At 57.8% G+C, this 26,375-nt stretch overlaps 1 protein-coding gene across 6 annotated transcripts in view; it reads left to right on the top strand.

The window, feature by feature from the left end:
• Hmcn2 (hemicentin 2) overlaps positions 1–26,375 on the top strand; it is a 127,271-nt gene that overhangs the window by 88,681 nt on the left and 12,215 nt on the right. For all 6 annotated transcript variants that reach the window (XM_087183051.1, XM_087183050.1, XM_087183049.1 and 3 more), the window contains 26 exons: positions 406–611; positions 1,151–1,232; positions 2,690–2,821; positions 3,709–3,852; positions 3,930–4,089; positions 4,169–4,293; positions 4,691–4,874; positions 6,459–6,556; positions 7,019–7,285; positions 7,923–8,113; positions 8,609–8,690; positions 8,764–8,900; positions 9,202–9,343; positions 9,424–9,568; positions 9,912–10,039; positions 10,588–10,744; positions 11,869–11,990; positions 12,581–12,745; positions 14,555–14,662; positions 14,831–14,965; positions 15,297–15,431; positions 15,850–16,046; positions 16,515–16,728; positions 17,102–17,236; positions 17,982–18,166; positions 19,396–19,477. In XM_087183051.1, coding sequence (XP_087039177.1) covers positions 406–611; positions 1,151–1,232; positions 2,690–2,821; positions 3,709–3,852; positions 3,930–4,089; positions 4,169–4,293; positions 4,691–4,874; positions 6,459–6,556; positions 7,019–7,285; positions 7,923–8,113; positions 8,609–8,690; positions 8,764–8,900; positions 9,202–9,343; positions 9,424–9,568; positions 9,912–10,039; positions 10,588–10,744; positions 11,869–11,990; positions 12,581–12,745; positions 14,555–14,662; positions 14,831–14,965; positions 15,297–15,431; positions 15,850–16,046; positions 16,515–16,728; positions 17,102–17,236; positions 17,982–18,166; positions 19,396–19,477 — 3,858 coding nt within the window. The remainder of the gene's footprint in view (positions 1–405; positions 612–1,150; positions 1,233–2,689; positions 2,822–3,708; positions 3,853–3,929; positions 4,090–4,168; positions 4,294–4,690; positions 4,875–6,458; positions 6,557–7,018; positions 7,286–7,922; positions 8,114–8,608; positions 8,691–8,763; positions 8,901–9,201; positions 9,344–9,423; positions 9,569–9,911; positions 10,040–10,587; positions 10,745–11,868; positions 11,991–12,580; positions 12,746–14,554; positions 14,663–14,830; positions 14,966–15,296; positions 15,432–15,849; positions 16,047–16,514; positions 16,729–17,101; positions 17,237–17,981; positions 18,167–19,395; positions 19,478–26,375) is intronic.

The following is a 26,375-nucleotide window of genomic DNA, read 5'->3' as shown; positions in this document are numbered from 1 at the left end:
TTGCAGCCCTGAGCTGGTTCATTCACTCATGTGCTCCCCTGCTGTGTACTGGACACCACGCCAGGTCCTGTGGTCTCAGAGCAGGGGGTGGGGGATCCTGTATCCATTAGCCAGAGTGGCAGGGCAGCGGGGGCCCCATGGGCGGGCTCTGCCCAGCTGGAGGCAGCCCTTGCAGGAAGGAGCCCAGGAGGGCTGTGAGCAGCTCCCTGTCTAGGACGCTGAGGCCCAGAGAGGGTGCGAGGCTGCCCCTTCCACTCAGCAGGTTCTGCCATGCTGGCCAGGTTCCCCCTCTCCAGGGTCTGGTTCACTATGGGACCCTGTGGGGCTCCATGGGTGTCACCCGTGGGAGGGCTTGGGAGGACTGGGGAGGCTGCAGTGAGTCACTGGGCTGTCCTGTGGCCCCAGTCCCCCCTACCTTTAGGGAGGCTCCTCCTGGTGGCCCCCCGGAGGCCATCCTTGTCCAGGCTGGGGACAAGACTGTCTTGAGCTGTGAGACAGACTCGCCCCTGGAGCCAGTCGTGACCTGGTACAAGGATCAGCAGCCCCTGGCCCTGGAGCCGCGGGTCCGGGCTCTGCAGGGCACACAGAGACTGGAGATCCTGGCGTCCCAGGTGGGTGGAAGGGCAGAAGGGTGGAGGGCTGGGGAGGGGGTGGCAGGTGTGTGACCTCCGGGTGGAGACCCAGGAAGCAGATGGGCTCCTGAGAGTCAGAGTCCAGCCCCATGCCTGCACTGACCCGCACTGAGCAGGTTCCTTCCCTGCTGCCTACCTCAGTTTCCCCAGATCTAGAAGTTTCCCTAGGTCCTTCTTGCTGGGATCTGTGGCTCCTAGGAGTCTGCCCCGTGCTGCCTCCCTCCCTGGCATAGGTCATGCACGCTCAAGGGTGTGTTGCATGAATACTTGCCATCATCCTGAAATCCCCCTGGGCCCTGTCTCCTGGCCTGGCCCCAGGCTGGGTCTCTGTTGGGGGACCCTTCTATCTCTTGGAGCTCTTGAGGAAGGCCAGAAGGTCCTGTCTTCCTTTAGCTCCCTGGGCAGAACCGATAGATTTGGGGAGTCCCTGCCCTGAAGGCTTCTGGGACCTGGATGTTTCAGGGGAGCCCTCACCCCAGCCCTGCACACCCCATCACCACATGCTCTTCCTGTCCCAGGTGTCGGACAAAGGTTCATACAGCTGTAAAGTCAGCAGTGCTGCTGGGGAGGCCATGCGGACCTTCTTCCTCACCGTCCAGGGTAAGCTGGGCCCAATGAGGCCAGGACCCCCACCCCAGCAGCACCTTGCCTAGAAAGAAGCGCCAGTGCCACAGGTTAGGGGCACAAGATCTGGAAATTAAAAGAGCAGGATCCGAAAGGGCTCTGCCAAGACCTGGTTTGTGGGGTGACTTTGTCCCCCTGGGCCTTGGGTTCATCGCTGGTCAGTCATCACTGGTAGGAGCAGGGTCTGCTGGCTGGGCACCCTGGAGGCACCGGATCTGCTGTGGCGTGCTGGGCACAAGGCCTGGCACTGGGTACTAGGATGGAGCCTGAGACACCAGACACTCAGAGCCCTGGGGCCACGCCACCTCTGTTTTGAACCCTGAAGGCACCGTGTCATCAGCCCAAGGATGGAACATACAGGGGTGGCGTTCAGTTGGACTTGTATCTCATGCTGGGTGGACAGGAGCTTGGCTAATCAGTCTGGGGAGTTGGCCAGGTTTTCTGGGGTCAGATATGTGTCAGCTAGTGTACAGATCTAGCTATGCAACCAAATTCCCCAAAGTACAATAGATTAAATCAGAGAGAAGTTTCCTCTCAGGCAAACTCCTAGTGGTGAGTGTCTGTGTTGGTGGAGTCCCCCAGCTCCATGTAGTAGTTTGGGAGAACCCACCCAGGTCCCTTCCATCTTGTTGCTCCTTCATCTCCAAGGGTGGTGTCCCTGTTTACATGGTTGAAGCTGGAACACACTGCATCCTGTCCCTAACCACAGGAAGCAGAAAGGACCAGAAGCATTTGAGTTATGCAACATTTGAGTTATGCAGAAGTGTATATGTTTCTTCCACTTGTACTCTGTGAATTAGAGCTCGGGCAGTTGGTCAGTGTGCTGCAAGGGAGGCTGGGAAGTGTAGTTTTTCCTTGCACAACCAGGTGCTCGCTAAAACTGCTGTGCATGATGGGAAAACAGGCTGGGGGGTACCCCATCCACCAGCAGCCTCTCAACCAGGGAGCAGCAGGTATGTCCCATCCTGAGGCATACTGAATATTCTTGAAAATGACCAACACCAGGCTTGCTGCCCCAATCCCACAGGTCCCTCCGTGAACAGGGGGAAATTGTGGATCTCTGGTCCTGGAGGGCAAAGATGGTTCACCTTGAGCCCAGCAGACACTGTTCCACTTGTAATGTCTGCTTGGGTGCATAACTTCATCCTGGATGAGCATAAGAATGCTGGGATTGATTAGTGATGTCTGCCCTGGGACAGGATAAGGACTACTGCAGCATGAGCCATGCATTCACCATCCTGGGCTCTCCTTTGTGAATGCTCTGAAATAACCAGCTGGTCCTTATAGCTGCATCTGTGAATAAAGCAATCATTATCATCGATGGCAGAGAATAGAATGTGAACTCTTGGCTCCAGGGAAGGGCTTGCTGATCTGCCTGAGATGAAGGGAAGGGGGAGTCTCAGGATTCCAGGAATGTGGCTTCTTTCCTGCAGTGGCCCCAATATTTGAGAACCCCAAGACAGAGACAGTGAGCCAGGTGGCTGGGAGAGCCCTGGTCCTGACCTGTGATGTGTCTGGGGTCCCTGCACCCACCGTGACTTGGCTGAAGGACAGAATGCCTGTGGGTGAGTCCAACACGTTCTTAACTCTTGAGTGCAAAATATTCTTTTACTCGAGACAATGATAACGAAGACAGAGGAAGTTGTTGGCTGTCGACACTCCCATCAAAATCAAAAGGCAGGTTCCAGTGGAGGCCCTGCCCCTCAGAGACCCCACCCCTCAGAGGCTCTGCTCCATTCAGAGGCCCCGCCCCCTTTGTCTTTTGACTTTGATTGGTTCTTAGACTCTAGACCTCAGGAACCATTCCCTTCCTTCCTCCTCCCTCTGGTCTCCCAGAAGACAGAAGGCCAGTTCTAGAGGTTCTAGACCAGAATGGTGCTACATGCCTGTAACCCCAGCACTCTGGGAGGCTAAAGCAGGAGGATTGCAAATTCAAGCCCAGCCTGGGGAGTTCAACTTAGCGAGACTTTGTCTCACAAAAGAGCTGGGGATGTAGTTCAGCATGAAGACCTTGGGTTCAATCTCCAATAGCACAGAGCTGTTTGTCACTCAGCATATTTCATCCAGAAAGGCTGGGGGGACAGAGGAGTACAGGGCGAGGTGGACAGCTGGGTGAGCAGTAGACAGCTTTGGGACAGAGCTGCGGCTGGAGGGGAGGAAGGGGCAGCACGCTCGGCTGATGAGACGGTGAGGGACTCTTTCACCTTGACCAGAGCCTTGACAGCTGGGGGAAGGGGTGGGGCAGGGCCTGAGCCCAGGCCCTGGACCCTGAGGGCATGGGTCCCTGGGGGGGAGAAGTGTCCCTAGTGGAAGGAAATCCAGACAGTTGTAAGGAACAGAGCAATCAGAGACGGAGCTGAGGAAAGTGGTGTACAAGAAGGTGGCCCCATCCCCTTGGGCCTGAGCACAAGAAGGGGGTGAGGAATTCAGAGCCCCCTGCCCTGTCTTGCAGAGAGCAGCGCGGTGCACGGTGTGGTCTCCCGGGGCGGCCACCTGCAGCTGAGCCGCCTGCAGCCCACCCAGGCCGGCACCTACACCTGTGTGGCTGAGAACGCCCAGGCTGAGGCCCGCAAGGACTTCATGGTGGCCGTGCTGGGTAGGTCTGAGCCCTGGGACTCCTCCAGGAGCCTCTTCCAGTGGTCGTGCCACCACCTCACCACACCCCTGCCCCAGAGGCCCCCCGGATCCGGAGCTCGGATGTCCCAAGGGAGCACAGCGTGCTGCAGGGCCGGGAGGTGCGGCTGGACTGTGAGGCCCAGGGACAGCCGCCGCCGGACGTGGCCTGGCTGAAGGACGGCGCCCCACTGCACCAGGCTGTGGGCACTCACCTCCGGTAAGACGGGTGTGCCCACCCCAGGGAACCTGCCACCATCCTGCTGCGCGCCCAGCCCTCAGCAGTGCCTCCCTCACAGGTTCTACCAGGACGGCAGCTCCCTGGTGCTCAAGGGCCTGCAGGCTGGGGACTCGGGTGCTTACACCTGCGTGGCCCACAACACTGCCGGCGAGGACGCCAGGCTGCACATGGTCACGGTGCTGGGTGAGGCGCGGCAGGGGACATGGGGACAGGGGGACACAGCAGCTTGGCCAGCGTGGGGTCTCTGTGGGCCCCGGGAGGTGCTGAGTGGGCCAGAGGAAAGAGCAGGAGACCTGGGTTCAAATCCCAGCCATACCCACACGGGGGCCATCATCATCAGTTCTCAAACTCTAGGCGCCACCCCTGGGTCAGGGAGCTGCAGGAGTTGGGGTGCAGGAGGGGAAGGGAGCGGGGTGCTGTGCCTGCAAACAGCAGGCTTTGTCCCTTAGGGGCCACAGGGCTCTGGGACCCCTGACTACGATGGCGGCAGTGGCAGAGTCCAGGGATGGCTGCCCCTCCTGTTTGCCCTGGGAGGAGCTCTGTCTTCTGTCACCTCTCTTTGCTCTCTGCCCACCCCTAGTCCCTCCCACCATCGAGCAGGAGGCAGGTGGCACCGGGGCGCTGGTGAGCAGGCCCAGGGAACTGGTGACCATGGCGTGCCCGGTGCGGGGCTCCCTGCCCATCCACGTGAGCTGGCTCAAGGACGGGCTGCCACTGCCGCTCTCCCAGCGCACCCACCTGCTCGGCTCTGGCCGCACCCTCAGGTAGGGGAGAGGCTGGCTGGGCCTTAGAATACCAAACACTGCAGGCACAAAGCCAGGTGGTGACACCTGATGGCACCCAGCGCACCTGACAGGTTGAGGAAATCAGGAGGGCTTCCTGGAAGGAGGTGCTTACTGTTTCAGGAGTGGGAGGAAAAGAAACAGATGCAAAAATGAAGATGTGCTTTGAAGAAGAAGAAAGCAGGGAGAGAGATGGGGCAGCAGTGGAGGGCACTGGTTATTTCAGGGCAGGCAGGGGTAGGCAGTTGGCTAAGGGGGCATTTGCATGAGATGGGAGCAAGTGGGGTGGTGAATGGGTTCCATGGGGAAGAGCAGCCAGAGGAGCAGCAGGTGCAGAGGTCCTGGGGTGGCCAGGAGATGACAGGGCCAGGCCATGTAGGACCCAGAAGGACTGGGGTTTTCCTAAGAGCTAGAAAGCCAGGAGGGCTTTTCAGTGCAGAGGGCTCATGATGTGGCTGGCAATTTTTTTTGGTTTTGTTTTTTGTTTTTTGGGGTGAGAACATAAGGTAAATGTTCTAACCAGGCTTAAGCACCTTCACAGCTAGGAGGGTAAGGCAAAAGCATCGCAAGTTTGAGCCCAGCCTGGGCAACTTAGACTTAGTAAGGCCGCCTCAAAGTAAGCACTGAAAAGAGCTGAGAATGTAGCTGAGCGAAGGCCCTGGATTTAGTGCTCAGTGCCAAGTAAATAAATCCAAAGAAGTCGAGGCAAAGGGAAGCGTTTAAAGACAGAATGAGAAGGGTTGCGCCTGCAACTCCGAAACAGTCGTGTGCCACAGGGACTCATAACCAAGGTGGCGCAGGCCCTAGGCTGTCTTTATCAGACAGACAACCTGGAAGAGGATTTCCTGGGCAAAGCGGCGGGCCCTGCAAAGTCTTTTGTGAAGCCACCAGGACAGCCGGTCCGTCCCAGCCCCGGCTCTCTCTGCCTACCTCTGTGGTGGGGCTTGACCACCGAGACCGAGTCATGACTCTGGCAACTTGGGCCGCTGAGAGGGTCTCAGACACCAGGGGACAGGCAGGGACACTCACTGATGCTTCCACTTGGGAACTCGGGGGCAGCGTTGCGAGGTGGGACTGGCCGCAGAGTTAGGATGAGTCTAGAGATCCCGGGGAAGAAGGCGAGGCGGGGCAGGAGGTCAGGAGAGAGACACAGTGGGCCTCGGCACTGTGGCTGTCACTGGAGCAGCTAGGGGGATTGTGGGAGGACAAAGGGGCTTCAGGAGGAGGCCAGGGACAGGCTGGAGACAAGGACAGAGGGATGCCCCAGAGGGAGGACAGGTAAGCTGTTCCTGTCCCCGTGATGGGACAGCCGAGCTTCCGGAGTCCCGGAACGCAGGGGTCCGCTGCGGGGTGCAGTGGCTCAGGAGGGCAGGGCCTCCAGGAAGTGCCACTCAGAGCTTGGTCCAGGTCACCAGGGACACAGGGTGGACTCTGCTTTGCATTTCAGTCCTCGCTTGGAGAGGAGGCGGACAGAGGGGGCATTGCCGTGGCATTTCTGTGCAGCCTGAACCTCTCTTCCTGTCTGCGTCTCCCTCTCCCCTCCTCCCGCCTCGGGCTGGGGCTCAGGATTTCCCAGGTGCAGCTGGCAGACACGGGCACCTTCACCTGCGTGGCCTCGAGCCTGGCCGGCGTGGCCGAGAGGAACTTCACCTTGCAGGTGCTTGGTAAGGAGCAGGTGACGCAGGAGCGTTCCTTGGCCTGGTGGGGAGAATGAGGACCCTCGGCCCCCAGCCTATCTGGGGGGAACCAAGGGCAGTCCTTGGGCCCCCAGCAGAGCACACTCCGTGGTTCAGTCTTGGATTCCTTCGGCGGTTCGGCCACTTGTCTTGATAGTGGTGGCTGGGCACCCACGGCGCCAGGCCCTTGCCAGGTGCCAGGGTCCAGTGGTGGGCGGTGTGTCCATTAGCAGCTGCCCTGGGAAGGAGAGGGTGCTGCTGTGGGAGCCAGGAGGCACTCACCTGGCCTTGGGGACCCCAGGGAGGTTCCTGGCCTAGGTGGGGCTAATCTAAGCCAGTCCTGGCACAGGTGAGCAGGAATCTCCAGAAGCAAGGCATCCGTTGGGTAGGAAGAGCCTGTGCTGAGTCTTGGGGTGAACTGGTTCCTTCCCACCCCCTTGTCCTCCCCAGTGCCCCCCAGCCTGGAGCCGGCGGACTTCCAGAGTGACATGGTGGTGGCCCGTGGCTCCTCCGTGGTCCTGCCATGTGATGCCCAGGGCAACCCACTGCCCCTCGTATCTTGGATGAAGGATGGGGAGCCCTTGTTGCCCCAGAGCCTCGAGCAGGGGCCCGGCCTGCAGCTAGGGAGAGTGGGAGCCAGTGACTCGGGGACCTATGCCTGCGTGGCCACCAGCGAGGCAGGGGAGGCCAGGAGACACTTCCAGCTGACCGTGATGGGTATGTCGAGGTCCTCAGGGGGACCCGGGTGGATGGAGGAGATGTGCAAGAGGCAAGGGGAGGCTCGGGGAAGCCCCTGGGGAAGGCTCAGGGCGGGGCTGGTTCTGGACAGGGCAGCCGCTGGCCTGGGATCCCGGGGGAAAGTGACTGGGACACTGAATCCTCCCAGGGCTGCGTCTCATGGTCTTGGTGACAGTAGGAAAAATAAGAGCCCAAGGACTCAGTGAAAAATTCTGCAATGTCAAGCTGTACTGGAAAAATTCCTACCAATCACCCTCCCCCATACTATGTCTTGTTGGTTTGTTTTTGTTTTTGCAGTGCTAGGGGTGGAACCCAGGGCCTTTGCACTGAGCTATGTCCCAAACCCTTTTTTATTTATTTTGAGACAGAATCTTGCTGAGTTGCCCAGGCTGGGTTTAAACTTGCAATCTCCTGCCTCAGCCTCCCAGAGTGCTGGGATGGCAGGCGTGCGCCATCATGCCTGCCTTGCTTGTTGGTTTTAAAGCCCAGGTGATTGTCCCAGGCAGAAGGGCCCCTGGCTCTGATGTTTGTGTGTGTCTGTCTGGGTAAAGGGTGATGAGGGGACAGGAGCCCCAGCCCCGGCTCTGGGGCTGCACCTAACTAAGCCGCCCTGCAGACCCGCCCCACATCCAGGACTCGGGCCAGCCTGCAGAGCTGACGCTGACGGCCGGCGCCCCCATGGAGCTGCTGTGCGACGCCCGGGGCATCCCCCCCCCCCACATCACCTGGCATAAGGACGGGCAGGCCCTGCTCGGGCCGGAGGGCGGCAGCAGAGGGGGCCTCGTGTTCCGTGTGGAGGCCGCGCAGGTGCTGGATGGGGCAGCTGGGATGGGGCTGGGAGCCGGGTGGTAGAGGAGGGCACTGTGGCTTCCTCGGGGCTGCTAGGCAGCTACCTCGTCTTCTGCAGTTCTTCCTCTGTGTGGGTGTGAGGGTGTAGACATGGCCCCCAAGTCCTGCGCTCGGAAGCTCCCCAACATCAGAGCCAAAGCACGGGCCAGGGATTTAGCTCCGTGGTTCTGGCGCCTGCCTCGCAAGCTCAAGGTCCCGAGTTCGATCCCCGGTACCAAAAAAAAAAAAAAAAAAACCAGAGCCAAAGCTGATGCAAAAACTAGGGAACTCCCTGTCCACAGCAGAGGAGGGCTGGGGCAGTCCTGGGGGCCCTCCGGGAAGAGCCCGGCCTTGCACGGGCCCTAAAGCAAGGAGGAAGAAATCCCGGGAGAGGCCTGGTGGGCTGGGAAGTGAGCGGAGTAGGAGGGAAGCCAGTTCGGAGCCCAGCAGGGGCTCACCCTGCTCTGTCCCCAGGTCGGGGATGCAGGACTATACACCTGCCTGGCCGAGAGCCCTGCGGGGGAAGCTGAGAAGAGCTTCCGGGTCAGAGTTCAAGGTAGGGGAACTGGGGGTGGAGGCAGGATGGGGCCTGCAGGACCGGGCCCCTCTCACGTCCTCTTGTACCCCAGCCCCTCCAAACGTGGTTGGGCCCCGGGGCCCCCGCTCTGTGGTTGGCCTGGCCCCGGGGCAGCTGGTCCTGGAGTGCTCAGTGGAGGCAGAGCCAGCGCCCGAGATCGAGTGGCACCGAGACGGCGTCTTGTTGCAGGTGGGTGCCAGGCTGGGGACCCGGGCGCTGCCTTCAGCCCCCGGTGGACTCCAGGGCCTGGGTGGGTGGGCCCTGGGCCCTGAGCCTGCCTTGAGCAGCCCTGTCTGGAATCCTCTACCCTGTTATTATTGTCACTTTGGGGCTGGCAGGACACCGAGGCGAGCCTGGGGTCACTTAGTGGCTGAGGCTCTCCGTGCTCCTTACACACATGGGAGAGTCTGCAGCTAAATTTAAGGATTTTGTGCCTTTGGCGTACCCGCTCCCCCAGAAAAGCCTGGTTCTGTACCCCGCGGCCCTGCAGGCGGACACGCACACCCAGTTCCCGGAGCGCGGCAGGTTCCTGCAGCTGCGGGCCCTGAGCGCGGCCGACAGCGGCCACTACAGCTGCACAGCCCGCAACCAGGCCGGCAGCACCAGCGTGGCCTTCCGCGTGGAGATCCACAGTGAGTGTGCCAGCCCGCCTGCCCGCCCTCGAGCCCCACGGGCCTCAGACTGCCAGCCCAGCCCTCTGTCCCCTCCGCAGCGGCGCCCGCCATCCAGCCAGGTCCGCCCGCCGTGAACGCCTCTGAGAACCAGACGGCCCTGCTGCCCTGCCGGGCCTCCGGCGAGCCCCCACCTCTTGTGAGCTGGCGGAAGGACGGGGCACCCCTGGACCCTGGGAGCCCCAGGTGGGCACTGGTGGGGCTGGTGTCGGGGAGTCTCAGGACCTCTGGAGAGCCCCAACGTGCCCAGGGCCCCCAAATCTTCAGCCCCAGCTAGGCCTCTGACTCTCTGTGAATGCCAAGTCCAGATTTCCGAGACAGAGAATGCCATTGGCCCAGGCTGGGTGATGTGTCCATCCCTGGTCCAATCAGCTGCGTTTGGGGGCGGGGTCACATGGTCCCAGGGAGCCTGGGGAGGACCACTTCCTAAATCCAGAGGGAGGGGTCCCTAGTTGACACCTTGGTCCATCCCCTCTCAGCCTGTCCCCCTACTTGTTGGTCTCCGTGGCAACCCCTCCCTCCATTCCAGGGTGGAGGTTCTGGCTGATGGGTCCCTGAGGATCCAGCCCGTCCTCTCCCAGGACGCCGGTCACTACTTCTGCCTGGCGTCCAACTCCGCTGGTTCCGATCGGCAGGGGCTCGACCTCCAGGTCTTCGGTAGGTGGGCGGGGAAGGGCATGTTCCTTGCCTTCATCAGCCAAGGCTTTGGGGACCAAGCCTTCTTAGTTTCTGGCTTACCCCGGCTGTCAGGAGCGGAGAGCAATGCTCTTCAAAGGTTTTTGACCGTGAAAGCCATTAGTAAAAAGTCTGGATCATGCACACTCGAAGGATGTGTATTTATTTGTGTGCAGATTTCACACACCTACTACCACCCTGCTCTATCGGGTGAGTGTACTGTGTGCAGAGCAGGTCCAACAAGGGGAGATGCTCTGAGGAAACTCCCCCAGTGCATATCGGGGGTGCGCCGGGTAGTGGAGCGCTGCCGACCTCCTTCAGGCAGAGGGTTGGGTGGAACCCAGGCTCAGGGTCAAGGAGAGGCCCGAAGCCCCAGTGTGGGGCCCTGTTGGAGGTTCCCTGGGGCATTTTCCTGCTCCATGGGGTGGGTGGAGGTGGCAGTGGGCACCCCAGACCTGGGCTCTGGGCTCTGTCTGGCACAGCCTCAGCCCCTCATCCTGCACCCACCTCCTACCCCACTCTATCCCCAGGGCCTCCAGCCATCGCCCCTGGCCCCTCCAGCCTCACCCTCACTGCCCCCAGCCCAGCCACACTGCCCTGCGAGGCCAGTGGCTCCCCCAAGCCCCTGGTGGCCTGGTGGAAAGACGGACAGAAGCTGGACTTCCGCACACATCAGGGCGCCTACCGGTAGGAGCTGATTCTTACACTGGGCACTTGAGCCAGGGCAGGGGGCACCATCTCCCAGAGGGGCCCAGGCAGGAAACCAGGCCAGGACCAGACTCCAGGGCCCGGGAGGGTCATGACTGAGGCAGCCAGGGTGGCCTTGTTGGGGGACAGGCATTTGGCACATTCCGTGCCAATGGGAAAACACAGGACTATTATGTGCTTTGCAGGCAGGCATTAGAAACAAAACATGGAGGAGGGAGTGGGGATTTAGCTCAGTGGTTCCGCTGCCTGCCTCACAAGTGCAAGGACCCAAGTTTGATCCCTGGTTCCCAAAAACAACAACAACAACAAAAAAAACATGGAGGGGCCGGGGATTTAGCTCAGTGGTTCTGGCACCTGCCTCGAAAGCACAAGGACCCGAGTTTGATCCCCGGTACCCAAAAAAAAACAACACGGAGGGGCCAGGGGTGCAGTTCTTCCATGGTAGAGTATTTGCCCCATATGCATGAGGCCAGGGATTCCATCCCCACCACCCCAAAAGTGTAGAGGTTGGGGTGTGTGCTGTCTGGCCCTGTGTCTGCCCAGGAGCCTCGGTTTCCCCGCTGAGCTAATTGTTCAGTGGCCGTGGGAGGATTAAAGGAACCACCTCCAGCCAATTAGTCCACCAGACATTGTGCATCAGGTACAGGGTCACCGTCATCCTGGGGCCTGAGCCAGGGGCTCAGTCCAGTGAGCCCTCTGCCTGGGGCTTCCAGAGAGGTTGGCACAGAAGTTAGCAGAGAAGTTACTGCAGCAAACGCAAGAAACAAGGGACGGAAACAAAACCACACAAACCCAAGGCTAAAACTTGAGGGATAGAAACTTCTGGAAGGTGCTTTCTTTTCGGGGGGGGGGGGTGAGACAGGGCCTTGCTATGCAGTCCAGGCTGGCCCTGAGCTCACAGCAACCTTCCTGCCTCAACCTCCCAAGTAATGGGAAGACAGGTGTGTGACACCATCCCTGGCTGGAAGGCACTTTAGAGTCAGGGCTGGGTGCAGACCCAGGAGGGAAGTGGTTTCAAGGTGCCTGGGTCCAGATTGCTGAGGCTGAGGCAGGTCGGCCGTGCTGGCTCACCCAGGCCATCTGCCTGCCTGTCCGTCCTCCAGCCTCCTGCCCTCCAATGCCCTGCTGCTCGTGGCCCCCAGTGCCCAGGACTCAGCTCGGTTTGAGTGCGTGGTGAGCAATGAGGTGGGCGAGGCCCGCAAGCTCTACCAGGTGACCGTTCAGGGTGAGTGAGGGCGGGTGTGGACCTCTCCTCCAGGAGCCTCCCCGGATCCCGCTCGTTCTCCCTCTCGAGTATCCCAGCTCCGGCACAGTGTCTGGCAGAAGAGGCTCCTCCTCACTCCTGTGTGGTCTGGCCCTGTTGCAGCCCCACGCCCCAGTTCAGGTCACCCCACAGGCTGCCTTGCTCTGGGAACTGGCTGTGCTAACCAGTTTTCTGTGCCACACCCCAGGACCTTTGCACATACTGTTCCCACAGCCAGGAGTACTGTTCCCCTCACCCAGCCCACACCTGCTTTCCATACAGGTGTCTGGTTCAGTGCCACATCCCAGGGAGGCCTCTCCACTGCCCTCACCCCAAGTCAGCTGGCTCCCCTGGGCCCCTGTCTTTATGGGTCACTCTCAAAGCCTCCACAGAGAGCTGTTCATGACTGTAGCCCTGTGCCCCATACCTGCAGAGTGAGCAGAAGTGTGCTGCCCTTGTCCCCGCCTCCCTCCCTGGTCCTGGGCCACTAAAGTCACCCTCCGTGTGTAGCTCCCCCCCAGCCCAGTCTCCCCTGCACCTCAGTAGGGCCTCGGCCTTGTGCTGGGTTGCAGAGCCCCCGACCATCGCAGACGACCAGACGGACTTCGCCGTGAGCAGGATGGCATCCGTGGTCCTCACCTGCCATAACACGGGCGTGCCGGCCCCGGCTGTGTCTTGGAGCAAGGCGGGCGCCCAGCTGGGGGCCAGGGGGAGTGGCTACCGCATCTCACCTTCCGGTGCGTAGGGGGCAGCCAGGGAGATGCAGATGGAAGGGTGGCCTGGCTCCCCCGAGCCTCAGTTTCCCCTCTGGCGCTGCAGTGTTGAGACCCAGCAAGGGGCCATGAAGCTCAGGGGCAGCTCCATGCTCTTTGCTGGCAAAGGAGAGAAATCGCAGCCCCCAGGTTTTTTGTGAAGCTAGTTTTATCCCTAAGAACAATTGCTCTTTATTCTGAAGTTATGCTCTTCATCTCCTGATGTTGAAAGTTCCTTTCTTTGATGAAATTAAGGTAATAGTAGAAAATTTTTTTTTCAGTACTGGGGATTGAACCCGGAGTCTTTACACTGAGCTACATCCTTGGTCCCTTTTTGTTTTTTATTTTGAGACAGAGTCTTGTTAAATTGCTAAATTGTCCAAGCTGGGCTTGAATGTGCAATCCTCCTGCCTCGGCCTCCCAGAGTGCTGGGGTTACAGGTCTGTGCTGCCACACCTGGCTGCATGGTGATTTTTAGAACATCTTTGCTTGTGAAAATCCTTTTTGGGGATTCCCCAAATTAAATTCATTTGTTGGTTGGTCAGGGAAATCCTAAACTGGAAACCACCTGTTAGCTCTGTGGTTTCCAAGGTCCTCTAAGGCAGCAGAACACTTCCTTCTGGCCAGCGGTTATGGTGGAGAACTTCACAGCTCCGGATCCATCCGGGCTGGGCCGGGCCGTGGGGGGTCTGAGGCCTTCAAGCCTGGCTCCTCCACCCCCCAGTGGCCCTGGGGATACACAGAGGACACCTGGAGGCTCCTGCACCTGGCTGTGGGCGCAGCCTGTGGCCCGAGGAAGGGCAGAGGTGCCCGTGAGCACCAGGTAAAGGAGGGCAGGTCAGGGAGGCAGGGATCCGGAGGCTTCCTAGGGAGGCAGGTTTCTAAATCTGGTGGGACTCGGCCAGAGATTCCCCGCAGAGCAAGGGCTGATCCTGGAATGTCCAGGAGGGGGCGCTAGAGACCACATCATCTGATTTGTCATTGTGCCAGATGTGATCAGAATAATGTTTAAATGTAAAAGATGATTTACAGTGAAAGGTACACTGCCATTAAGCCCCCTTGAAATCTTCCCTGTTGCTTCAGACACACTTATCCCATCATGTTTGCCACTTTCCGAAGCAGTTCTGGATGGACCCTTTCCTGAGTGTCTTCGTGTGTGTTGAATGGTGGACCTGCCGAGGACCACCCAACAGAACGGCAGCTCAGAAAAACATGATGCTGTGTCCTCGTCTACCTTATTCACTGGGCCTGCCACTGTGTGATTTCTGGCTCCTCCCCAAAGTCAAAATGGGCACAGGAAGGAAATATTTTCAGTTGATCCAGGACATCGAGGCAGCCACAATAGTGCAACTAAAGACCCTCAGGAACGAGGACTGCAGAGCTGCTGCGGGAAGTGGCGAGGATCATGGGATCAGTGTGTTAAAATAAGGAGCAGTGTTGGTGGGGAGATTCATGGAAATGTGTCTTTTACTGTAACACATTTTCTTAAATTTAAAAATTCTTTTTTTTTTTTTGTACTGGGGATTCAACTTGGGTCCTTGCACTTGTTAGGCAGGTGGTGGAACAACTGAGCCAAATCCCCAGCCCTAAACATTCTTAAACATTTAAACATTCTCCATGTTTTTCAATTACATCTCATACACATGAGTAAACTGAGGCCCAGTTATGCTCACATAGCCGGCAGGGGCAGCCTCCGATCCTGATGCCTTTTACAAAGATGTGGGAGCAGGTGTGCGGGAGCCCTGCCAACTCTGCCCCTGGGGACCCTGTCCCTGAACCCGTTGTCGCTTACAGGTGCCCTGGAGATCGGCCAGGTGCTCCCCGTCCACGCCGGCCGCTACACCTGCACAGCCCGCAATGCCGCCGGTGTGGCCCGCAAACACATGGTCCTCACTGTGCAGGGTATGGGCCTGGCTGGGTCCCGGGCGGGGAGCAGGTGGGGCTGGGCTGGGAGCATCCCGTGTACCTGGATCCCGCTCCCATGGGGTCCTTGGAAGAGAAGACTGGGCCCTGGGTCCTTTGTCGTGTGCTGTGAGATGTGTCCCAGGGACCCATGTCCCGTGCCCCCAGCCGCCCCTGTGGTGAAGCCGCTGCCCAGCATGGTCCAGGTGCTGGCCGAGGAGGAGGTGCTGCTGCCCTGTGAGGCCTCGGGCGTGCCCCGGCCCACTGTCACCTGGCAGAAAGAGGGGCTCAGCATCCCTGCAGGTGAGACACAGGAACCCTGGCCCCCCCTGCCTGCCCAAAGCCCCTGCAGGCCGTTGAGAGGCCCACAAAGCCCACCTGGCCCAGGGACACAGCCGCCCCCCCCCCACGTCACCTGGTGCCCCAGCCTAAGACCTGTCTGGGTGACCAGGGCCTGAGCTGGAGGCTGTGGAGCAGGTGGATGGGCTTGGCTGCCTGCCGGGCCTCCCGGTCACTCTGTTGCTCAGTCACTCCGCAACCCCGTGAGTCACTGGCCACCTGTCGGAACAGCTCAAGCCGCCCTCCTTGGGGGGCCCTGCCCCGCCAGCCCCCGATTTTTTCCCACCGCATCCAGGAGAGAGGAGCCAGGTCCTCCCCAGCGGACAGCTGCGGCTCATGCACGCCCACCCCGAGGACGCTGGGAACTACTTCTGCATGGCCCAGAACAGCGCAGGCAGCGCCATGGGGAAGACGCGGCTGGTGGTGCAAGGTGGGAGAGGGTGGGCCCGAGCTAGACCCCCGACCGAAGCCTGCAAGGCTCTGCCCGCTGTGGCCCCACAAGGAGCTTGTCCTCTCACGCCCTGGACTGGCCTCAGGCCCCCTTCGGCCCAGGAATCCAGCTGGACCGTCCCCCCTGCATTTCCACTTGGCAGTGATAGCCACTTCTGTCCTCCTCCTGCAGACACAGCTACGGGTGCCCCCTCCCGCAGTGTGTCCAGCCCTCTTCCCAGAGACTCGGGGCAAAGCTGGCCAAAGATCTGCACCATGGGGCCATCCCCTGGGCAGCGGTGCAGGGCTGGAGCTGCATGTGTCCTCCCTGGCCGCGCTGTCCAGTGTGCTCTCTCCCAAATGAGCGGACACCGAGTGTGCCAGCCAGTGCCCATTGCTCTGCCCCACAATCCCCACAGTGCCCCCCGTGATCGAGAATGGCCTCCCGGACCTGTCCACCACAGAAGGCTCCCACGCCCTCCTGCCCTGCGTGGCCAGGGGCAGCCCTGAGCCCGACATCCGCTGGGAGAAGGACGGCCAGCTTGTGTCCGTGTCCGGAGCCCAGGACAAGTTCAGCCTGCAGCCCTCAGGGGAACTGCTGGTGAAGAACTTGGAGGTGAGGGCGGCCAGAGGGCAGAGGGGAAGAGGCCACTCACCTGCTAAGCGGCCCTGGGGGTGGAGGGGCTGAGAGGGAGAATGGTGACAGCATCGCGTGCCTAAAGCATAGCACCCAGTTGTTCTCAACTGTAGCTTGATGCTGAGGGTCCTTGGGTCTTCGAGGTGTAGAGCCAGGGCTGTGGGTGGAGCCAGGGATGTGGGTGGAGCCAGGGCAGTGGGCGGGAACAGGATGGTTTAGGCGCTCCCATCAGGAGCGGTGACCCCTGGGCTTGGTGTGGTCCAGTTAGGCCTGGGAACTTGAGGAGCCGAGCAGAGCAGTTCCCACAGCAGTGAGGCAGCAGGCCTGCCACAAGCTGTGTGACCCTAGCAAGTCTGCTCCATGGGAACCTGCCTGGCTGTGTCTCCAGGGCCTCTGGCCAGGCCAGGGTGCAGACAGTTCTCAGGCCAGCACCTCCCTCTCCCGCAGGGCCAGGACGCGGGCACCTACACCTGTACAGCGGAGAATGTGGTGGGCCGGGCCTGGCGGCGCGTGCACCTCACCATCCTGGCCCTGCCCGCCTTCACCACGCTGCCTGGGGACCACAGCCTGCACCTCGGGGACAGGCTCTGGCTGCGCTGTGCAGCCCGGGGCAGCCCAACCCCCCGCCTTGGCTGGACCGTCAACGACCAGCCAGTCACAGGTCTGGGCCGCTGGGGGTGGTGGGAGCTGGACAGGAGGAAGAGGCTGTTGGTGGGGCCCGGGGCCTCTGGCAAGAGGCCACCAGAGAGGAAGACTCAGGCCAGAGCGGCGGTGCCCAGCGGGTCCTGCAGCAGCCCCTTGACTGTTCACCAAACACCTCCACGAGGGGCAGGTGCCCACCCCATCCTCTGTGGCCTGGGCAGTCCCAGAGTGGGTCTGACTCGGCCAGCCTCCCCACAGGGAGAAGGGGCATCCGTTTTAGTTCTGCATCCTTCCTCAGCACCTGCCGGATACCCAGGCCTACATGGAGACCTCAGGGCACAAGGCCAGGTCCTTGGACTCAGTGGCCTGAGACCTGGCTTTCTCCTCCACAGAGGGCGTGTCCGAGCAGGATGGGGGCAGCACGCTGCAGCGGGCAGCCGTGACCAGAGAGGACAGCGGGACCTACGTCTGCTGGGCTGAGAACAGAGTGGGCCGTGTGCAGGTGGTCAGCTTCGTGCACGTGAAAGGTATGGCATGAGCCCAGATGCCTTCCCCCCGAGACCGCCAGGTGGCCCGGATGTTTACTTTCCCAGAGCCTGGGCCCTGTCCTCTAACTCGTGGGCCTCCACATTGGGACCCACTGTGAAATGCTGAGGCCACTCCCTGCAGTGGGCGGTCCTGGGAAGGGAGGAGAAACCCCCGAGGCTTGCTGGCGGTCTGTCCCCTCCAGCCTGGCTCCACCCTTGGTGACACTGGCAGCACAACTGCAGGTGGCCAGGACTTGATGGAGGGGACCAGCAGCCCAGGGCACCAGGACCCAGCTGTGGCTCCTGCTAGATTCAGGAACGGTAGAAAGCAGCCCTCAGCATCTAACAGGGATTTGAGAATCACATGAACCTCTGCACTGCTGCATACAACAGAGGTGTCCTCATGTTTTCCTATAGTTCTGGCTTCCCAAGGTACCTGGCACACATCTGCTGTTGGTGCAATTGATCTGTGAGATCAATTACTGAAGACACATGTGCCCCTGTGCCCCTGCCTGTACCCATCTCAGGCATCACTAATCAATGGCAGCACGAATCCCCCTCAGTTTCAAATTTTTCTTCTCAGCCCAGTTCCTGGCAGCCACTGCCAGTCTGACAAGGCCCAGGACATGGAATTTGTTTGTGCTCCCAATGCATTGACCACACACAAGCCCTGGAGACAGAGGCTAGGGAGGACTTTGGGGATGGCTTATGGGAGTTGAGCCTTGGTTAATGTCGCCCCATGCAGAGGCCCCCATCCTACAAGGAGAAGCCTTCTCCCACCTGGAGGAGCCTGTAGGGGGCAGCATCCAGCTAGACTGCATGGTCCATGGTGACCCAGCCCCGGACATCCGCTGGACCAAGGATGGTCTTCCACTGTGGGACAGCCGCCTGCGGGTGCAGAATGGCTCACTGACCATCCACAAGACCAAGGCAAGGCGGCGACCCCAGGACAGCCCTGTGCTGCCTCTGATGGCTGGGGAGGGGCTTGTTTAGTTTGGCACTGCCCTTTACAGTCTACAGAGCCTTTCCTTCCCTCCCACCACGACCAGGGTGGCTGCCAGCCAGTGACTTAGCTGTTCTGAACCTCCATCACCCCAGCCGCTTGTCCAGGGCCAGTGACTTCTTCTGCCTCCTAGGGGAATAGTGAATAGTGAGAAATCAGATGTCCCTTGCCAGCTATCAGAGAGTGGCCTGTGGCTGAGCCCCAGAGCACCATTATTAGCAGAGGGCAGTAATGGTGCCCTCACTGGACAAGTGCAGACCTGGAAGCTCAGAGAGCTGCATGGCGAGTATGTGCAGGAGAGAGGAGCCCGTGCCAGTCCTCTTGACTCCCCCTCCCTAAGGTTTCCAGATCACCGCGCCTGGGCAGCCCCTCTCCCCTTCCATGGGGCACCCTAAGTTTGGTCTGGATGCAAGTTATCTCAGGGCGTTGGCTCTCTGGGGAGCTGTCACTGGATACTGACAACAGCGGGGCGGGGGGGCCAGCCCCCACCTTGCACTGCACACCCACACAGTCCTGGGGGACCCGGGCATGTGCATGCCTGTTATCCTGGCACTCTGGGACCCTGAGGCAGCAGGATCATGAGTTCGAGTCTAGCCCAGGCAACTTAGCAATTTAGCAAGGCCCTGTTTCATAAAAAATAAAGAAAATTGGCTGGGGTGGTCACCCCGTGTGAAGCCCCCAGCTGGGTTCAGTCTCCAGTACTGAGAGTGAAGTCTTGATGCTTATGATTCCCACTGCAGAGATGGGGAAACTGAGGCTGCAGAGACGTATGGCAAAGTAATGGTCCCATACAGGGAGCATAGGTCTGGGACAGTCTCTAGTTGGCCTGACCTCCGAGTCTGCTCAGCTCTGGGCCATGTTGCCCGTGGTGCAGTCTTCTGGACTCACCCAGGCCTGGGTGTGGCCTTGGGCTGCCCCAGCTTCGTTTGCAGGGGACGCGGCTCTCCTGTGTCCGGTCGCAGACCCACGGCTGCGAGCTACCCTGGCCGCCCAGGTCAGGGGAGTGCAGTGCAGGCCGACACTGTCTGTGTCCCGAGAAGCCCTGCAGCTCTGCCGCGTGCTATCCCCCTTGGGGCTTCCCACGCACATCTGCACTGGGTCCATCCGTCCCTGTGTCCCGAGCCGCCCGTCCCATCCTGAGCCCGTCTCCCTGCAGATGGCCGACGCGGGGCTGTACCAGTGCCTGGCGGAGAACGAGGTTGGCGCCGTGAGGAAAGTGGTGACGCTCATCCTGCAGAGTGAGTCTCGCCCTGCCCTGGGCCTGGACGCTTGTCCCCAGCAGGAGGGGACACTAGGGGGCGCTTGGGGGGCAGCTGTGCTGCGGAACAGATGTTTGGAACCCGCGACTGACATCCAGTGAAATGTCACTTAGATGTGGGACAGGACTGGGGGCCAGGCTTGGGGTCCGGCTGTTCACAGCTCAAAGCCGTCACTGAGGTCCTCATGGTGACACTAAGCGCTCTCTGAACCCCAGGGAAACCCAAGAGGGAGTCTGCGCCAGGACTTTGTAGAGAGCAATGTGCTGAGACAAAGGCACATACAGAGAAGGGGATGTGTTACAGGTGCCCGACTCCATGAGCTTTCATAACGGGAACCCATGCAGGTCCCCCCGGCACAGCCTTCCAAACCCCGCCCCCAACGCCGTAATCATGGTCTCAGCTTTGCCTCTTTATTTCTAAAACACAGCTTTACTGAGGTATAATTTATATACTATAAAATTTACCCATTTGTACAGTGGAATATTATACAGCCTTGAGGACCTTGTGCCATGGGAAATGAGCCAGATTCTCTCATGTGAGGTCTGTGCAGCAGTCAGATTCACAAAGGCAGAGAAGGAGGTGGCTGTCAGCCGCTGGAGGGTGGGCGGGGGAGCAGCTGCTGTTTTAACGGGTACAGAAGTGGATTTTGCCACAGGAAAAAGTTCTGGCACTGGGTTGCACAACAGCGTGACACACTTCACACTGCAGAACCAAATACTTTAAAAGGGTTGCTGTGGTAACCCTCATGTTCGTGTTTTTACCACTTTTCTTGAGGGCGGTGCTGGGAGTGGAACCCAGGGCCTCATGCACGCTAGGCAAGTGCTCTACCACTGAGCTGCACCTCCACCCTGCTATAAAGTTTTCAGGTGAAAAAAATTCAGAGTATAAGTATACACCAGGTAAGCCGGGCATGGTGATGCACACTTGTAATCTCAGCACTCAGGAGGCTGAGGCAGGAGGATTGCTGTGAGTTCGAGACCAGCCTGGGCTACCCAGTGAGTTCAAGCCAGCCTGAACTGCATAGCGAAACTCTGTCTAAAGCCCCTCTCACTCAAAAGTATACAGTTGATTAATTGGTAGTTTATAGAGTAATGACAGCTTTATCACAGCCCACTTTTAGAAGATTTCTGTCCCTCCAAAAACATTCCCTTTCCCCTTTGCCATCAGTCCTCGCTCCCAGCCTCGACCCCAGCAGTGAGTGATCAGCATTCTGTCTCTATAGCGTCACCTGTCCTGGATGTGTCTTTCTTCGCAGCTGTTATTTGTCATCAGCCCATCAGTCCTCATGGGGAGCTGGTACATGGACAGAACTCATCTTAATTCTTTTCTCGACCCTTCCCCTCCCCTCCCCCCCCTTGGCCCCCTTCCCTTTGGTAAAGGGCCTGGGAGGTCCAGGGAATGGAGTCTTGTGTAGCCTTCCGGTTCTGGCCTCTCCGCACTGTGCTCTTGGGTCATCTGTGTGTACCACCTGTCAGGAGGCCATCTGTCTTCACAGCTGAACAGTATTCCACTGCATGCAGGGGCCACATTTTGTTTATCCATTACCAGTTACCGGACATTCTTTCCAATTTTTGGCCTTTTTAATTTTTTAGACAGAGTCTCGGTATGTAGCCCAGGCTGGCCTTGAACTTGCAATGATCCTCCTGCCCTAGCCTCCCCGAGTGCTGGGTTCACAGGCATGCGCCACCATGCCTGGGTAATTTCTGGCCACCATAAACAATGCTGCTGCACACGTTTGCGTGGGTGTACGCTTTCCTTCCTCTTGGGTCAGCTCCCGGGAGTCTAAGTGCCGGGTGATGTGGTAGGCGTGTGTCTCAGTGTTTTAGAAACTACCAAGCGGGCTTTCCTTCCAGCAGTGTGTGAGGTTTCGGTTTCTCTGCAGCCCGAACTGTACTTGCTGATGTCCATCGTTTTTATTTTACCCACCTTGGCAGGTGACATCCAACCTGCCACCTGTCTCAGCCATTTTCGTCCCCCTCGGAACTGCTGCCCATGTGATGCCCGTGTCTCTGCTCACGGGCCAGCCTTGCATCTTCCTTGGCCACCTGGTCACATCCGGTTCCCGCTTTTCACTGAGCTGTGCATCTTACTAATGAGCCGTGAGAGCCCTTTACAGGGTGGGGACACAAGTCCTTCATCAGATACACAATTTGTAGATATTTTCTTAGCTTGTCTTTGCCTTTTCTTTCTTTTTTTTTTTTTTTTTTTTTGGTGCCGGGGATTGAACTTGAGTCCTTGCGCTTGCGCAGCAGGCGGCGAAACCAGTGAGCAAAATCCCCGGCCTGTGCCTTTTCTTAATGGTGATATCAAAGAGCAGAAGTTGTGAAATCTAATGAAATCCAGATTTATCAGATTTGTACTTTTTGGATCATATATTAGGTGTTATATCTAAAACTCATCTTCACCTAACCTGAGGTCACTTTTCTTCTATGATGTCCACAGTTGTAGTTCTTATGTCATTTAGGCCTGTGATCTGTTTTGAGTTCATGTTTATGTGAGATTTGTGTCTGAATGCCTGTTTTATTTCTTTTAGTACTGGGGGTTGAACCCAGGGCCTTCACACTACATCCCCAGACATTGTTAAATTTTTACTTTGCAAGAAGGTCTCACAATGTCACTAAATTGCAGGGCTGAGCTCAAAGTAAACATCCTCCTGCCTCAGGCTCCCAGAGTGCTGGGATTATAGGTGTTTGTCACCATCCCTTGTTCCTTTTTTCTCTCTCTCTGTTTCTTTTTTTCCTTTGTGGATCTCTAACTGTTCCGGCATCATTTATGCAGAGCTTTCGTTTCTCTCAGTGATATTTTGTAGTTTTCAGTATAAGTCTTAAACTCTTTCTGTTAAATTAATGACTATTCTATTATTTTTTGGTTGCTCTTTTTTGAGGTAGGGTCTTGCTGTGTAGTGTAGTTCAGGCTGGCTTTGAACTCACTATGTAGCCTAGGTCTCTAACTCACAGAGATCCTTCTGCCTCAGCTTCCTGAATGCCGGGATTATAGGCCTGTGCCACCAAGCCTGCAAATGGATGCTATTTTGGCTCTAATGGTGTTCTTAGTTTGATCTCTGGAATTTCACTGCTCATACACAGAAACACTGTTGTGCCCAGATCGCGAAGTCCCCGAAGACCACCAAGGAGCCAATTCCAATGCAAACACACGAGGGTCATTTATTCAAGCTCGAGCAGGGACTCTCAACCATCGCCGATGCAGCGGGTCAGGATCGAGAGCCCCAAATTTCAAATTAGCGGGGTTTTTATAGAGGTTACAGCAAGGTTTGGAGATCTTTCACTTAGCAGTTACATGATTGGTTAACATTTAGCAAGCATGAAGTGTACATTTCTGATTGGCTAGGTTCATCGGGGGGTTGAGGGGCGGTTACATGTAGGTTTTAGGAGGGAAATGAGGGACAAGGGTTAGTGGTCGACTGTCACGTACTGATGGTCAGCAGACACACTGACTAATAGTCACGACCATTACATACTGACAGTCAGCACATCTACAGATTGTTCTATGGATAGGGGGCCCAGAACGTTCTTTTCCTAGGCAAACAGATGGTTGAGTAACTAACTTAGGAGCTTTGCTTCGGTACAGATTGTGTCTTTTGTCCCAGAGCAGGCACATTTTAACCATTAATTTGTGAGAGACTAGGGGAGTGGTGCGTTTTAGCAAAATGGAGTCGCTCTGGTCTCACAACACAATTGGTTTTTATGTCTTGGTCTTGCATCCCGCAGCCTCGCTTAGTTCCTAGTCCTTGTCATTTCACAGTGGGGTCCTCAGGGCTCTACGTGGAGGACTTGCTGGTGTAACCCATGAGTAAGACAGGTGGCCTTGGCCTTGGCCCTCTGTGTGCTCCAACTTCTTGCACTGCCTGCTGCAGAATGGGGCACAGTCTGTCTGCATTGGGCCTGGTGGGAGCCCTCAGACTTTGAGGACGCCCTTGATGGGGCGGAGGGGGTTTGCCGTCACACTCACTTCCTGGGGGATGTGCTAGGGACAGCCACTGGCTTGCCTGGCGCATAGGCCGTGGAGGACTCAGAACCCAGGAAGATCCCCCTGGGCCTTGGGACCAGCACAAAGTACTGACAGCTCTCTCCTATCACCTGGCTGGGCTCGGCCTCCTGGAAACACCAGCACCTCCCACAAATCATAACTCTACACCTGTTCTCTGCTGCCAGAGGACTAAGAAAAGCATGACCCAGCAAGAAAGAAAACCTCCAGACCAGAATGCTCTGGTCCAGCCAGACAGCATAGAAAGCACAGCCCCAACCCATCAGCAGACACTGAGAGACCCTGCAGGGGAGGGCACCCCGCTGTGCTGGGGTCAGAGGTCAAGTAGGGGGCCTGGGTGTCCTTGACCTTGGTAGCAGTGGTCAGCACCTTCTGAGTGACAGAGGAGGCTGCTAAAGTGGACGATTCGTGTAAGAACCAGTCTCAAACCAGGTGTGGTTCACACACCTGTGATTCTAGGTACTGGGGAGGCTGAGGCAGGAGGATCTCAATTTGAGCCTGGCCTAGACAATTTAGGAAGACTTGTCTCCAAATAAAAAGGGAAGTGGCTCAGTGGTGGAGAGCTTACCTTAAGCCCCAGGACAGAGAGAGAGAGAGAGAGAGAGAGAGAGAGGAAGAAGAATCTTACAACACTCTAATGGAAATTCACCAGCCAGATCAAGAAGGAAGAAATCTCAACTTGAATGAGAAAAGACAGTGGCACGGCTGTGTGACTCATCAGAGCAGGATTTAAAAGTCGCCATCATGAAATCACTTCAAGGGCCAATTGTAAACGGGCTAGAGACAAGAAGTAGTGACAGCAGGGTGGTGGGGCTGGAGGTCACGATGGCCGGGCTCCCAGCTCCCTCAGGGTCCTCAGGTCTCCCTGCGGGAGTCACACCTGCCACACTGCGGGGGTGGGAGGGTGGGGGGGACAGTAGGCCAGCGACACCTCCCGGGCGGGCGGGGCCCCAGCCCCACAGGGCAGGGTGGTGTCTCCCATTTGCCCCAGGCTGGTTTTCCTTCTCAGGGCCGGTTGCCGCTCCCTGTTCCAGGCCACCCCTACCCTAGTAATACATGACAATCAGGGTGACAACCGCAGTGGGGGTGGGGGACACAGTTCCAGGCAGAAGGCCACAGACTCTCACTGTTCTTATCCAAAGTCCTAGAAGCTTTTTATGGACAAGGGAGTCTCAATAGGTTGTACGCCTTTTGTTGATTTCTAGGTCCCTGAAATTTGAAAATGTACATATATTTTTTGAGTTTTTTGAGTCAGAGTCTCCCTATGTAGCTCAGACTGGGCTTCAACTTGGGGCAATCCTCCTTCCTCAGCCTCTGGAGTGCTGGATTATAGGCTTCTGCTGCCACACCCAGACAAAAAATTTTTGTAGTGCAGTTTGATCACCATCTGTTGTTGTCAGACTTCTGCACCGCACTGTGGGTGGCACACGTGTGCCGTTCCTGGCCAACTGGTCGGTGCCCATTCCTGGCTGGTTTTCTGCCGCAGGGAGACCCCTTCACATGTCACAGATTGTAGGGAACAGGGGAAGTTTCCAGAACCTCTGCAGTAAATCCTAGTCTCCTGCAAGCCACAGCATCACATGGCGAATTACAGGAAAGGTAGACAAATGAGACTGAGAAGAAGCTGAGCTTTGGGTCTGATCAGTGCTGCTCTGGCAGCAAAGACAAGAACCCCTAGCTTGCAGCACCTTTTATTCAGTACATCAGGAGAAACATGTAACAAATGAATATGTAGAGTTCAGTACGTCACATTGGGATGAGCAAGGTGTAACAAAAGACTGGGTGGGGACAGTGGAAATCTAAGAACAATGAAGAACTATGCAGATGAAGATTTGGTTCCTCCCTGGCTCTCCTGCAGGTGTGGTTTTGTCCTGGAGATTACAGCACCCAGGGATCACTGAGGTCTCAGTTGTGACCTGAGGCCAAAATGCAATTATGTCTGGAATGTCGTACCTGGTCTGTAGCCTGGAGAACTAGGCCTACTCAAATGATTTATCCCTAGAATTATGCAGCATTGCTCCCAACAACAGATCTCACTGCAGGTGGTTTCCAGCTCGGGCTGAGGGTGAACAGAGTTGTGCAGACTCGGGTACTTGTCTTCCACTGAGCCCACGTCCTTGTGTCACTAGGATGTCCCACCGGAGTGGAACTGCAGGGTCCTACGGTGCACACTCCTCCAGGTCTAGGAAAACTGGCTGCCATGGGCAGGGACTCAGCTCCCAAAGATGTGTCCATGCCTGAAGCCCAGGACCTGGGGACCCAACTTGGACAAAGAATGTGCACAGCCATGATTGGGTTGGGGACACTGAGATTGGGAGATTGTCTCAGGTTACCCCAAGGGTTCTTAGAAGAGAGAGAAAGCTGGATGTGCTGGCACATGTCTGTCATCCCAGCACTCAGGAGGCTGAGTCAGGAGGGTCACAGCAAATTCAAGGCCAGCCTGAGCTACATAGCAGGACCCTGTCTCAAACACAGAGAGAGAGAGAGAGAGAGAGAAGAAAGAGAAATAGAGGGATACCGCATATACAGGAGAGGAGGCTCAGTGGACATGGAATGGAGGCAGAGGCAGGGTAGTGCACTCAGAAACAGTGAATGCACAGATCTTCCTCCCCCGGAGCCCCAGAGGAAGCATGGCATGGTGACTTCATCCCAGTGGCAGGGGTCGTGGACTTCTGTCCCTCACGCCTCGAGAGCACACGTCCAGCAGTTCTGACCACCACTTGCGGGGTTCATGATGCCCCCACGGGTAGCTGACTAGCAGACACTTTTCGTGGCGGCCGCCCCTCTGGGGGGGTGTGAGTCCTGCTGGCCCCATGTCCTCGCCAGCGCTGGGCGTTTCTGTCTGCATCCCTGCCCCAGGGACCAGGGTCAG

Source organism: Heterocephalus glaber, unplaced genomic scaffold (genome assembly GCF_053883595.1).
Source record: "Heterocephalus glaber isolate CG9 unplaced genomic scaffold, H.glaber_assembly_v1.0 deba00001479, whole genome shotgun sequence".
NCBI lineage: Eukaryota > Metazoa > Chordata > Mammalia > Rodentia > Bathyergidae > Heterocephalus > Heterocephalus glaber.
This window is presented reverse-complemented; position numbering and strand designations above follow the sequence as displayed.